The sequence below is a fragment of the Panulirus ornatus genome, chromosome 68, assembly GCF_036320965.1.
Source record: "Panulirus ornatus isolate Po-2019 chromosome 68, ASM3632096v1, whole genome shotgun sequence".
Classification (NCBI taxonomy): Eukaryota; Metazoa; Arthropoda; class Malacostraca; order Decapoda; family Palinuridae; genus Panulirus; species Panulirus ornatus.
In genome coordinates, this window is record NC_092291.1 from 13,812,827 (window position 1) to 13,827,949 (window position 15,123).

Genomic DNA, 15,123 nt, shown 5'->3' on the forward strand with positions numbered 1-15,123 from the left:
ACAGAGATATAAGTTTGTTGAGTATTCCAGGGAAATTATAAGGGAGGGTAGTGACTGAAAGAGTGCAAGCATGTACAGAGCATCAGATTGAGGAAGAGCAGTGTGGTTTCAGAAGTTGTAGAGGATGTGTGGATCAGGTGTTTGCTTTGAAAAATGTATGTGAGAAATACTTAGAAAAGCAAATGGATTTGTATGTAGCAGTTCTGGATCTGGAGAAGGCATATGATAGAGTTGATAGAGATGCTCTGTGGAAGGTATCAAGAATATATGGTGTGGGAGGTAAGTTGTTAGAAGCAGTGAAAAGGTTTTATCGAGGATGTAAGGCATGTGCGTGTAGGAAGAAAGGAAAGTGATTAGTTCTCAGTGAATGTTGGTTTGCGGCAGGGGTGCGTGACGTATCCATGGTTGTTTAATTTGTTTATGGATGGGGTTGTTAGGGAGGTGAATGCAAGAGTTTTGGAGAGAGGGGTAAGTATGCAGTCTGTTGTGGATGAGAGAGCTTGGGAAATGAGTCAGTTGTTGTTCGCTGATGATACAGCGCTGGTGGCTGATTCGGGTGAGAAACTGCAGAAGCTGGTGACTGAGTTTGGTAAAGTGTGTGAAAGAAGAAAGCTGAGAGTAAATGTGAATAAGAGCAAGATTATTAGGTACAGTAGGGTTGAGGGACAAGTATATTGGGAGGTAAGTTTGAATGGAGAAAAACTAAAGGAAGTGAAGTGTTTTAGATATCTGGGAGTGGATTTGGCAGTGGATGGAACCATGGAAGCAGAAGTGAATCATAGGGTGGGGGAGGGGGCGAAAGTTCTGGGAGCATTGCAAAATGTGTGGAAGTCGAGAACATTATCTTGGAAAGCAAAAATGGGTATGTTTGAAGGAATAGTGGTTCCAACAATGTGATATGGTTGCGAGGCATGGGCTATAGATAGAGTTGTGCAGAGGAGGGTGGATGTGCTGGAAATGAGATGTTTGAGGACAACATGTGGTGTGAGGTGGTTTGATCAAGTAAGTAATGAAAGGGTAAGAGAGATGTGTGGTAATAAAAAGAGTGTGGTTGAGAGAGCAGAAGTGAGTGTTTTGAATTGGTTTGGTCACATGGAGAGAATGAGTGAGGAAAGATTGACAAAGAGGATATATGTGTCAGAGGTGGAGGGAATGAGGAAAAGTGGGAGACCAAATTGGAGGTGGAAAGATGGAGTGAAAAAGAATTTGATTGATCGGGGCCTGAACATGTAGGAGGGTGAAAGGCGTGCAAGGAATAGAGTGAATTGGAACAATGTGGTATATCGGGGTCGACGTGCTGTCAATGGATTGAACCAGGGCATGTGAAGCATCTAGGGTAAACCATGGAAAGTTCTGTGGGGCCTGGATGTGGAAAGGGGGCTGTGGTTTTGGTGCATTATACATGACAGCTAGAGACTGAATGTGAGCGAATATGGCCTTTGTTGTCTTTTCCTAGCGCTACCTCGTGCACATGCGGGGGGAGGGGGGTTTTCCTTTCATGTGTGGCGGGGTGGCGATGGGAATGAATAAGGGCAGAAAGTATGAATTATGTACATGTGTATATATGTATATGTCTGTGTGTGTATATATATGTATATGTTGAGATGTTTCTTTTTCTTTCATACTATTCGCTATTTCCCGCGATAGCGAGGTAGCGTTAAGAACAGAGGACTGGGCCTTTGAGGGAATATCCTCACCTGGACCTCTTCTCTGTTCCTTCTTTTGGAAAAAAAAAAAAAAAAAAAAAGGGAGCAGGGGGCTGGAAATCCTCCCCTCTCGTTTTTTTTTTTTTTTTTCCCCAAAAGAAGAAGGATGTTGAGATGTATAGGTATATATATATGTGCGTGTGTGGATGTGTATGTATATACATGAGTATGTGGGTGGGCTGGGCCATTCTTTTGACTGTTTCCTTGCGCTACCTTGCTAATGTGGGAGACAGCGACAAAGTACAATAAATAATAAATATAATTATCAAGGCTATATATACATATATATATATATATATAGAATAATTCCCACGTATTCCCTGCGTGTCGTAGAAGGCGACTAAAAGGGGAGGGAATGGGGGGTTGGAAATCATCCCCTCTCTTTTTTTTTAATTTTCCAAAAGAAGGAACAGAGAAGGGGGCCAGGTGAGGATATTCCCTCAAAGGCCCAGTCCTCTGTTCTTAACGCTACCTCGCTAACGCGGGAAATGGCGAATAGTACGAAAGAAAAAAAGATACATATATATATATATATATATATATATATATATATATATATATATATATATGATAAGTAGATTTTTGAAAAACCTACCTTGGCTACTGAAAGAGTGTTCAAGACATTGTGTTCTTAGGGGTCTTAAGGATATAAGTATAAAAACTAACGGCATCACTTTCCCTAAGCAAGGTGTAAAATCCCTACAGCAAAAATGTAGAAACAATATCATTTCCAAAATATTCTGTCTCTCTACTATTAACTCTACCTTCCTGCAACAATATCTAACTAGGTATACTTAAAGGAAATATGAATACCATATCATACCTCATTATTCACTGCTCACCAACCATTGAGTTTTTTTCTAATCCATGTACTGTTATAAAGCTGCACAACTATGTACACCCATCCCTTGCTTTATGCAGGAGTTATGTTGTGAAAAAAAACACACAAAGAGAAATAAACCCAGAACCCAAGATTACTCCACCCCTTAACCCTCACTGAAGTTTTGGCACACTTTCTACATTACACATCCACATAGTAAAAAATTGTGAGTACATAAAAAGAGGGATTGGCAGAAAATCAGATATCATGATACCACATAAAGTGAGCGATGGGTGTATAAAGAACTGCTAATGTCTAACTTCAAGGATGAAAGGCAAGTTCCTTGAACCATCAAATTATACCAATCTTTTCACTACATCCTCTCACCTTGCAAATCCAACTTGGTGCGGAACACGGATGTAAATCGCTCTTCTTGACAGTCCCCTTCTTCACACAAGTAGTGGTCAGAACGGAAATGTCTTCTTAATGCATTGTAGTCACTTAAGTAAAAACACAAAACCAATTTAGATGTACAAGAGACATTTTATTATTCAAAGTCAGAATCAAAAGGCTACATGACTAAGATCTGTCTTGATGACAGACATCATCATCCCCACGTCTAAAGTTGAACCTATCTCATAGTACTCATTTCCTCATCAGAAAACCACTGGTCACACAAGTTCAAGTCGGCTTTGTTTACAATAATCCAGCTACATAATGACTTAGCTAATTTAACCAGTAATTATGTTACACAAATACCCCTTGTGGTGGTTCACTTAGCTATAGTTAATAAATCATATTACTTTTCAATATGACATGTCTATTAGAGAACCCATAAACAAGATAATACAATTCAAAAAAACATGTGAAGTTTCTAAAAAAGTTTAAAAATCAAATAATTTTCAGAATGGTGAAGTTAAGAAAAAGAAACAGAAGAAAATACATGCAAAACAATAAATTGTGTAATATTAATTCTAAAGGCAAACATGTAAGAGACTGCCATTACAAGCTATGGCTACTATTACTGCGAAAAAAAACTTTCTTTTTTATAAATATCACTAATGATTCCTGTTACACATGATTTAGCACACAAGAACAAAACTATGAAATTGTAATTTGCATCTTGTAATCATTCTTTACAAATAATCTTGACTTACTCATAATACTGGTGGGAACCATCAGCATCACAAAAGTGGCAGAAGAAATGATCTCGACGCAGGTGACGAAATAAGTCATCATTGTCCATGAATCGGGAATCACAGAATTCACAGAGTGGGTGTCCACGATGACTTCTATCATCAGTGTCACCCTTACGCCTGTGTTGAGCTAACTGTGATCGTGTGTAAGAACGACGTTCACGAGTGAATATCTAAAAAAGAAAAATTCATACATTAACAACCAAAAACATTGAATAATCTTCAAAATGGCTCTGAGAGATCTATGGGTTAATGAAAATCTGTGGCCAATATTGATACAAAGAACTTCAATTTGGTTTTGTTTTACAATTAGAGAAACACTCATAATTTTCAAGCTAGCCATGGAATGACTCATCCTGAATAACAACTACGACAAATCAAAGCCTATGAAAAAAAGAGATTCAATCAAATGCTCCCTGAATGCAATTCGGCCTAGCAATCTGGTGGCAATCAAATTACATCATGTTTACAGTTCCCGGTGTTGGGGACACATGCTTAGTGTTTGCTGAATAATTATTGTAAATATGTTTCATTACTATTACGTTTGTTGGTTAGAAGAGATCTGCAAGAGCAAATCATTAAAAAGAGACAGGGTGGGTTTTGATTTATGCTTGGGGTTTAGTGGTTGGTTATGAAGAGGTCAGCCTAGAACAGATTATGTATTGTTGCATAGAACTGGGTGCCAAGCAGGTTGAAGTGGGATTATATTAGAAATATTATTGTGATTTTGTGTAGGTGTTAAATGTTTATGGTTGCTCATCAAAGTGACAAATCTAAATGTTCTGTTAAATGTAGTTTGAAGTTTTGCTACATCGCTTTTGACAGTTATGGATGACCTGGCAGGTGAGGCACAGTTTTTGGAGAAACCAATCGTATGGAGAAGATAATGAGGGGTTCTTCTCATCCAAAGTTAGTGTGGGAAGTATTCTAAGGACATTTAGTTCATTTATGGCCTTTGTGTTGATGTTAATAGTGTGGTAAGGGTACAGTGTATGACTATATAAACTGAATTATAAGGGTACAGCATAAATGCTCCACCTACGCATACCTTCAAAACTCATCCCTAATATTTCTTGAAATTACTGAAAGGAATATGAAGAAGAATTTCAAGTGTTAGGCCGACTTTTTACATGTGTATATAGAAAGAAAGTCAAGGTTAAAGCTAGATGTCCTATCCAAAAGTGTCAAAACATAAAATCAGTAAAAAGACATTTGTATAAAGACAATCATAAAAAGTCCTTGTTCAGCAATCTATCTACATATCTTTATCACATAATCAACTTACACTGGATATTTACATTACCTCAAGCGATAGAAAACAAACAAAAAAAGCTAAAAAAAGTATCACTTTTGTTGTGCAAACAGACTAATTCATCTATTCAACTGTGGATACTGTGCTTTGGAGAGTGTGTAATTTAATAACACAAATATTATATAAATACTCTTACCTTCAGGTGTTCTACACAAAGTTCACAATAGAAGCGTTCGTGACACTTTCTCATGTGGTCCTTAAGCTGTGTGAAGTTTTGGAAGGTAGGGTTGTTCTCACAGGCAAAGCAGGTGTGTTGCAGCAGCAGGTCATACTCCCTCATCACCATCTCATTCTCAAAGTATATGGCGTAACGACGTTCATAAAGCATGTTTCGGGTGCTGATGTTGGCAAATGCTGTCACAGTATGAGTGAAAACAACCTGTTGAATCATAACACCTTAATTTTGGACTCTTTTCTTCAAATAAACATATCAAAAGTATTCATGTTAATAAGTATTTCCTGATCCACTGCATATCACAGCATACAGCTGTAAGGGTAGGTCATGGAAATGACTAACTGTATCCATCCTTCCATCTCCAACTTGGTCTCCCCATTCTCCTTGTTCCCCTAACTTGTGACACATATACCCTCTAGTCCAACATTTCCTACTCATTCTCTCCATGCATCTAACCCATTTCAGCACACCCTCTTCAGCTCTCTCAACCACACTCTTTTTATTACCATGCATCTCTCTTACCTTTTCCTTGCTAATTCAATCAAACTACCTCCCACCAAATGTTGTTCTCAAACATTTCATTTCCACCACATCCACCCTCCTCTGCACAGCCTCATCTAGAGCCCATGCCTCACATCAAAATGATACTGCTGGGACTACTACATTTTCAAACATATACGTTTTTGCCCTACCAGATAACAATCTCTCTTTCCACACATCCTTCAGCACTGCCAAAACCTTTGCCCCCTCAACCATCCTATGACTACTTCCATGAGTCCATTCATTGCCATATCCACTCCCAGTTATCTAAAACACTCCACTTCCTCAAATTTTTCTCCACTAAAACGTACAGCCCAACTAACCTGTCTCTAAACCTTGCAAAACCTAACAACCTTACTTTTATTCACATTTACTCTTAACTTTCTCATTTTACACACTCTTCCAAACATAGTCTCTGCAATTTCTCACGAGAATCTGCCATCAGTGCTGTATCATCAACAAACAAAAGCTTACTCATTTCCTAAGCTCTCACAACAGTTTACTCCTTCCCATACCTTCTAATCCCCTACAGACTACACACTCGCCCCTCTCTCCAAGACTTGCATTTAAGGTACACAAAGTATATTTACTCAATTTTATAAACATGCTGTTTACTTTTACATGTATCACCCCTCTCTCCAAGACTCTTGTATTTAAGGTGCATAAAGTATATTAGCTCAATTCTATAAACATAGTTTACTTTTACATGTATTTCTTTCAATTTATGATAGGAAACAAAATTCAAAGACCTTGTATTTCAACCACAATGTGTGCAACTTTATGCAAGTCACCCAGACTTTACAGGTTAAACTTTACAGCAGTATTGCAAAACATCACTCAATAACCAAAGTTAGTTTCTATGCATAGCTGGAGCTGATACATTACTTTTTCATTTTCCACTGCGAAGAGCAACACTAACATAAAATAACCAATGGTTATTCTGCTGATATTTTGAAATGAGCGGGTCAAGGAATAGGTAATTTCATCAGATTTGCTATACATCAAAACCAAATGTGGAAGAAAGTAGTTTATTTCTGAAATACTAGTGGTGTTTAACAAGTGTGTGATGTGGAGCATGCTTTGGAGGGTTATAAATAATTCTACAGTACCAAATAAGGCAACTGTGGTGTATCAGAGAATATGTGGAATTGACCAATGTATTTGTAAGAAAGAATTCAAGAAAACTTGTGAAAACCTAGATGCGAACATCTCATCAGTTGAGATCTACATTAAGAATCTATCAATAGTAATGTAGTCTATCGCTAGAAACCACAAGGAATAGCTACCAGTGTGAAGGTCTGTCAGCCGAATAAAGAGCTATGCAAGCTATTGTACTTGTTGACATTTACTGGCAGTTAGAGTTACGCTCATATGTTGGGTTGTCAATTGTGTTCCTAGGACACTGTTACAGTGTAAAAGTCTGGCTGCTGGAAAGGTTAACATGGTTTTTACTGGTTCTAAACCCTTTATGTTTCACCTACTTTCACGTTGAAGAAACTCCATATCTTCCCTGATACTCATGACCCTCACCACTACCATTTTAATTTATTGTCAAGGAAGAAATTATAGTAATCCCTACCATGCTCAGCAACACTTACTATATTCTCTTCATATCACTCTTGCACTGAAAGAAGATATCACTCAATCTCTGACCCACTGGTGCCCATAAAACAAAATAACCATTGGTTTTTCATAACATCAGAGGTGCTCTCTCTCTAATGGAATATGATGAAAAAGTATCGACAGAGATGCATTAACACAAATTCTACAGTAACAATTTATGCTGGTGTATGCAGGCTGGAATTTAACTCATAACCTGAATTCTATCACACAATTACAGAACATCCCTTCACATGACAGCTGGCAGTGACTGATTCAGGACTGAAAATGAAATTGCCTCTTAAATGAAACCTATTCCGAAACGCATCGACTACATCAGTCAGGCACTGACATACATGAGCATCTACATATCCTCAGGTATTTTACAATACAACTCACCCTTGACATGTCTTTCCTGCATATGGGGCACTCATTCCTGGAACAGAGCACCCTCATCCTGGTGGAGCACTCATAGCAGACGGGGTGGTCACACTCCCCGATGCTGTAGATCTCCACTCGCCTGAAGCAAACCACACACAACTCCTCCTGCTCCTGCTCCAGGCATTCCGCCACTCGCGCCGCCACTGCTGCCTGAGACATTTTCAACTCTTCTGTTGTCTAGATATACCACTCACGTCTGACTGTTTTCACCTCCTAATGTTACTTGTCAATAGATGAGTTGGACTGTTGGCACTCAGGAGTCGTTGGGATAGATGGCGCTGGGAGTCTGCCACAACACGCTCAGATCCCAACTCTTGCTCGTACTTAGATCCCTCTCCTCGCACACACAAATCACTCTTTTCCGATATGCATTGAAGACTTTATCTAAAACAGAACACTTCCCTATCTATATCCGTTATTAAGGTTTTCTAATTACTTTCAAGCAACAGTATGTATGCATAGCCACAGTCAAAAAGTGTCTTAGCTGAGACCATGCATATTGTGGTAATCACTTTTCAACAAAAGTATACACATGATTTTTTTTCACTTTAAAGAAAAAAATAGTCTTTTCCAAGCTGGCAAGAAAACTTATATGTTCTTTCGTTTGTCACAGGGATAGAATTGCCAAAAGACGTTTCTTTCAACACCTTTCACTGTAACTCCTAGAGAATAATTCATCCGGTTTTCGACAGACGGAATAAAATGAAAGTGGCTAGGGATTGACGTCATCTGATTCATCACCAAATAATAGTTATCATCAATTATTACCAAAGAAGTTTGACCATCATATGAGAAAGCTTTTGATATTAAGACTACAAGGAAGAAGTAAAAATACAAAATTTGGCTAATTACATTCACTGTCGCCCATGTCTATTTTATTCTTATAGAAAACACGAAGTAGAGCCTATAACAGAAAACAACAGCATATTAGATTATTGGTTACCTATGTTAACAGTGCTCGTCGTAAACCATTAAGTCGAATAATAGGTTCACTTTCCTTTTCTCAGATTTAAATGTTCAATTAAAAATGTTCAATCAGTGATGTAAAGCTACCAAAGAATCAATTAGGCAATCTTAAAGATTATGGAAATTGAAGATGCGACAGAATAACGCTTAATAGATTTGGGATTCTTTATGAAAAGTATCGAATACCATACTCGCCGAACTACATAGGAGCCTTCACTAAAAGGTTGGAGTCATCACCACAACATTGTGTAATACAATTACAATTTTTTTTGCATAGTGTAGTAACGTGCTGTAATTAAGACACCAACAAACAAACTGTTTAACGTATATATCATTTCATGGGAAAATGTTACAAGTTAAAGAAACGTTTGCATAAGATTACTTTCCAAGTTTGTTATATTTTCAAGTATTTCATTACATAATTACCTGAAATATGTAAGCTGATAACGAACAACCTTCTCCATTCTTATTCAATAAAGCTTAGGGAACTCCTATTGGGCAGTTTATTTCAAAACTATTTTCTAACCTGCATTTGCTGCAAACGGTATCCATGGTCTCGCACTCCACTGACACAGCCAGTGCAATAACAATATGACAGTCAAATCTTAACGGTTACTGTTCAAGAACTATATCTGGCGAAGAATCATGTATGATCTAACGTACAAATTAGTCTTACAAAGATAAGATGCACCTTTTTTCTGATTGCATTTGACCGTTACCATCAATTCATTTAAATCCCTCTCAACGCCTAGCATCCGATGCATGACATCTTTTTCATGAATTTCTACCCCGTGCTCTTACTTTCTTCGGTAACATCAAAATTATCCATACATCACGTACCTGAGTGGTATGGTCTCCCACCTGAAAATCTTTCCAGATGATGCAAAGATCATGAGGGAAGGGAAAAGTGTGGAGAACTGTATTACCCTACAAGGGAACAAACTCTAAAATTAATCTGATACGTTGTCGATGAAGGTCAACCTGAGAAAATGTAATGAGTTGATCACAGTGAAACAATGCCTTTCATCTAGCAGGAGACAAGCAAGCTGCAGGAATCTGTGAAGAAAAAAATGGGGTCGACATTATCCGTAACTTGTCGCCAGTTCGCGGTTCTACTAGGAGAGAATCTAAGAAAACCAATTGTCTTATGGTAAATGATAAAACAGAATTCAAGTTCATGGATAAGAAAATATTCAGAAAGCTCTTCAATTCATACATAAGCCAAAATTAGAACATACTTCTAAAGTTTCGTCACCGCACCTGAAAAAGTACAGAGCTAATAGAGAAGGTCCAGAGAAGAGCAACAAAGTTTTCCATACCATCTTTGTTGCTCTTCTCTGGACCTTCTCTATTAGCTTTGTACTTTTTCAGGTGCGGTGACGAAACTTTCGAAATGTTCTAATTTTGGCCTTATGTATGAAGTGAAGAGCTTTCTGAATATTTTCTTATCCACGAACTTGAATTCTGTTTTATTATTTACCATCAGACAATTAGTTTTCTTAGATTCTCAGCCCACCTGAGAAGAGAGAAGAGTAAAGGGTGACCATTTTTAAAACCGATGACGTTGACAGAGAACACTTCGAGATGTATTACAAATAGGAAGTAAAAAATGAAAGAATTCTTTTTGAAGAAACGAGTAAATACTTTTATAGTACGTGAATATAAGATGAACATAATTAGATGACTGAAGACATGGTTAATGCAGACAGCATACATAGATTTAAGTTGTATGATAGATACTATTCGAAATGTGAATGCCATTAGTGAAATTTCCACCCCGTACAGTACAAATAGGTAATTACAAACTACGAGAATAGTAAAGGGGAAAAATTTTGTACTAACAATTATTAGAACAACATTCAGGTAAACGGATAAGAAAATTTTCAGCAAGTCGTTCATTACCTACATAAGACAAAAACCAGAGTATAACTCAAGTCCAGTCACCATATCTTTCCCCTTTCTACAGGCATTACTTTGTTTTTTGTGCCCGAGAGCTAGCTGCCTTTTTGCAGCCACCACTAGCTAGACCACGCAGTACTCGACAAGCAGCTGCTATACATGTGTGTGGCCGTTGGCAACTGAAGGACAAGCCGTTTTGATAACCGTTTCTTTCCCTACACCTCGAAGCTTTGGAACTCTCTACCTTCTCTTCTCTTTCCCAGTAACTGTGACCTAGCACATTTTAAAAGACATGTTTTTTCACTTCCAAAATTCGTAAATACATTCCTTTGTCTCTTATTTCCTCTTTCATTATCCTCTCTATACTTCAATTAAGGCTCGATCATGATGTGGACTTTATTCCATGACTGGAGTCTCCAAAACGTAAAAGACAAAAAGCACAAAGAGCTCATAAAGTTTCGAAGGATGGCAACATACATTGTACCTGAATTAGGAGAGATAAGTTCCAGTGAAAGGTTAACGGGCCTAAAATTTACCCATCAATGAAGAGAGAAAAGTGAGGGATGACCTGATCACAACCATTAAGATATACAACCAAACTGGTAACTTAGTCAATGAGCAATTAGAGGACATGGCATAAAATCAAGAGAGAAACCTGTCAAAAAAAAAAAAAAATGTAGAGTACTTCTGGTATTCACGAGTGGTGAACGATTCGAATAAACTGTGTGAGGACATAGTAGATGCGGAGACCATACAGAACTTTAAAAAGTTGTGTGGCAATAGAAAATGTTCATAGGATAGGGCCCCACGAGTAAAAGAAAAAAAAAAAAACCTCCTCCCATACAAGTACGTAAATACAATCTCTCTCTCTCTCTCTCTCTCTCTCTCTCTCTGCGGTGGAGCGATTATTGTTACTGATCATGAGTCAGCACGAGCCAGCCCGAGGTCGTATACGCAAGGGTTCAAATCCTGGCTTTGGCAGTCGGCCTAATCTCAATCCAGAAAAAGTAGATGAAGTGTTGAGGTTACTAGACAGCTGGGGAAGATATATGTCGTTCCACATGAAATCTACTAGTCTCAGACTCGTGTGAAATGAGTTGGCCGATACTGTGGCAAAAGATGGATGTACAAGGGATAAGGTTAACTTCCATATAGGACAATTGAAGAACAATGTAACGGTTTAAGAAGATGGAGGTTTTGGAGAGGATATGTAAGACAACAACAGGAGTATACAGTGGTATGATGATATGCCCCTATTTAACCTCGGTATACAGATGTTTCGATTATCCACAGACATTCTGCCCTTCTCCCTTTAACAGACTAATCATAAAGATCCCTAACAATAGTATATATATATATATATATATATATATATATATATATATATATATATATATATATATATATATATATATATATTATCCCTGGGGATAGGGGAGAAAGAACACTTCCCACGTATTCCCTACGTGTCGTAGAAGGCGACTAAAAGGGGAGGGAGCGGGTGGGTGGAAATCCTCCCCTATCTTTTTTTTTTTCCCAATAGAAGGAACACAGGAGGGGACCAGGTGAGGATATTCCCTCAAAGGCCCAGTCCTCTGTTCTTAACGCTACCTCGCTAACGCGGGAATTGGCGAATAGTATGAATATATATATATATATATATATATATATATATATATATATATATATATATATATATATATATATATATATATGAGCATAGGAACCTATATGAATAGCTACCTACATGATCAACTGACAAATACAACTACATAATTATGGGCCAGGCATAGAACTGATTGCCCACTTGCAAATATCCCCTAGCGTACCTTTTGTTAACCTGTGGACATATGGCTTCTGCAAGCTCATACGAATGTAACCCGTTAGCCAACGGGCAGATGCCTCTCGTTTAGCAGATCTGTAAACATTTCTCGATAGCCTTCATAAAATATTTCTTAAGACATTTGAGTCATTATCCTGGGAAGTCAGCCTGACTATAACAAGTTCTGTTTGCATTAAGAAAGACCTGTGACAAACGTAAAAACAGAGACAGACAAGCATACTTACATAAAACGAAATTAGTTGATATCAAACTCCTTAACTTAGTATGCAAAATCAAACTCCTTAACTTAGTATGCAAACTCCCGCCAACCCAACACCCGATCGTGTGGCGAATTCTAAGGGTGGAACCAATTACATCATACGTCCGACAACGCAGAAAGCGTTGACTCTGCCAGGTAATGGAAAACTGTCATACATAACTCAACTGGAGGACATTTGTTTGTTGTGTGTTGCCTGCAGGTTTATGAGACGGATCCGGGGTTAATGGCCTGTTAACAGTATAAAGCCATGAATTCCAACATTCATTCCTTCACTCGTGACCTTACTTGTGATGATATAGTCTAAGATCACCGTCGTTATACAACACGAACAAAAGTCTGGTCTTCTACATATGATTGCAGCGTAAACTTTTGATCCAAGAGGACGAGAGGAGCCCCGGCCTAAGTGGTCGTTAGATTATCACGAATGGTCCATCGTAACTAAGCATTTATATATATATATATATATATATATATATATATATATATATATATATATATATATATATATATATATATTTGCCATTTCCCGCATTAGCAAGGTATATCTAAGAACAGAGACTGAGCCTTAGAGGGAATATTCTCACTTGGCCCCCTTCTCTGTACCTTCTGGAAAATTAAAAACTGGAGGGGAGGATTTCCCATTTTAGTCACCTACGGCACGCAGGGAATACGTGGGAAGTATTCTTTCTCCCCTATCCCTAGGGATATATATATATATATATATATATATATATATATATATATATATATATATATATATATATATATATATATATATGATACAGCGCTGGTGGCTGATTCATGTGAGAAACTGCAGAAGCTGGTGACTGAGTTTGGTAAAGTGTGTGGAAGAAGAAAGTTGAGAGTAAATGTGAATAAGAGCAAGGTTATTAGGTACAGTAGGGGTGAGGGTCAAGTCAATTGGGAGGTGAGTTTGAATGGAGAAAAACTGGAGGAAGTGAAGTGTTTTAGATATCTGGGAGTGGATCTGTCAGCGGATGGAACCATGGAAGCGGAAGTGGATCATAGGGTGGGGGAGGGGGCGAAAATTTTGGGAGCCTTGAAAAATGTGTGGAAGTCGAGAACATTATCTCGGAAAGCGAAAATGGGTATGTTTGAGGGAATAGTGGTTCCAACAATGTTGTATGGTTGCGAGGCGTGGGCTATGGATAGAGATGTGCGCAGGAGGATGGATGTGCTGGAAATGAGATGTTTGAGGACAATGTGTGGTGTGAGGTGGTTTGATCGAGTAAGTAACGTAAGGGTAAGAGAGATGTGTGGAAATAAAAAGAGCGTGGTTGAGAGAGCAGAAGAGGGTGTTTTGAAATGGTTTGGGCACATGGAGAGAATGAGTGAGGAGAGATTGACCAAGAGGATATATGTGTCGGAGGTGGAGGGAACGAGGAGAAGAGGGAGACCAAATTGGAGGTGGAAAGATGGAGTGAAAAAGATTTTGTGTGATCGGGGCCTGAACATGCAGGAGGGTGAAAGGAGGGCAAGGAATAGAGTGAATTGGAGTCATGTGGTATACAGGGGTTGACGTGCTGTCAGTGGATTGAATCAAGGCATGTGAAGCGTCTGGGGTAAACCATGGAAAGCTGTGTAGGTATGTATATTTGCGTGTGTGGACGTGTGTATGTACATGTGTATGGGGGGGGGGGGGGTTGGGCCATTTCTTTCGTCTGTTTCCTTGCGCTACCTCGCAAACGCGGGAGACAGCGACAAAGTATAAAAAAAAAAAAAAAAAAAATATATATATATATATATATATATATATATATATATATATATATATATATATTATTATTTTATTTTATTATACTTTGTCGCTGTCTCCCGCGTTTGCGAGGTAGCGCAAGGAAACAGACGAAAGAAATGGCCCAACCCCCCCCATACACATGTATATACATACGTCCACACACGCAAATATACATACCTACACAGCTTTCCGTGCCTTGATTCAATCCACTGACAGCACGTCAACCCCGGTATACCACATCGCTCCAATTCACTCTATTCCTTGCCCTCCTTTCACCCTCCTGCATGTTCAGGCCCCGATCACACAAAATCTTTTTCACTCCATCCTTCCACCTCCAATTTGGTCTCCCTCTTCTCCTTGTTCCCTCCACCTCCGACACATATATCCTCTTGGTCAATCTCTCCTCACTCATCCTCTCCATGTGCCCAAACCACTTCAAAACACCCTCTTCTGCTCTCTCAACCACGCTCTTTTTATTTCCACACATCTCTCTTACCCTTACGTTACTCACTCGATCAAACCACCTCACACCACACATTGTCCTCAAACATCTCATTTCCAGCACATCCATCCTCCTGCGCACAACTCTATCCATAGCCCACGCCTCG

The 15,123-nt window shown here is 38.6% G+C and overlaps 1 protein-coding gene across 1 annotated transcript in view; it reads right to left on the bottom strand.

Annotated features, from left to right (window-relative positions):
• The window catches only part of LOC139747482 (E3 ubiquitin-protein ligase ZNF598), a 19,456-nt gene extending 11,261 nt beyond the window's left edge, over window positions 1–8,195 (bottom strand). The window contains exons 1-4 of the mRNA XM_071659853.1: window positions 7,748–8,195; window positions 5,171–5,413; window positions 3,684–3,895; window positions 2,914–3,026 (exon numbers count right to left, since the gene is read on the bottom strand). Of these exons, the coding sequence (XP_071515954.1) occupies window positions 2,914–3,026; window positions 3,684–3,895; window positions 5,171–5,413; window positions 7,748–7,948 (769 nt within the window). The 5' untranslated portion in view covers window positions 7,949–8,195. The remainder of the gene's footprint in view (window positions 1–2,913; window positions 3,027–3,683; window positions 3,896–5,170; window positions 5,414–7,747) is intronic.
• Between the last annotated feature and the right edge of the window lie 6,928 nt (window positions 8,196–15,123).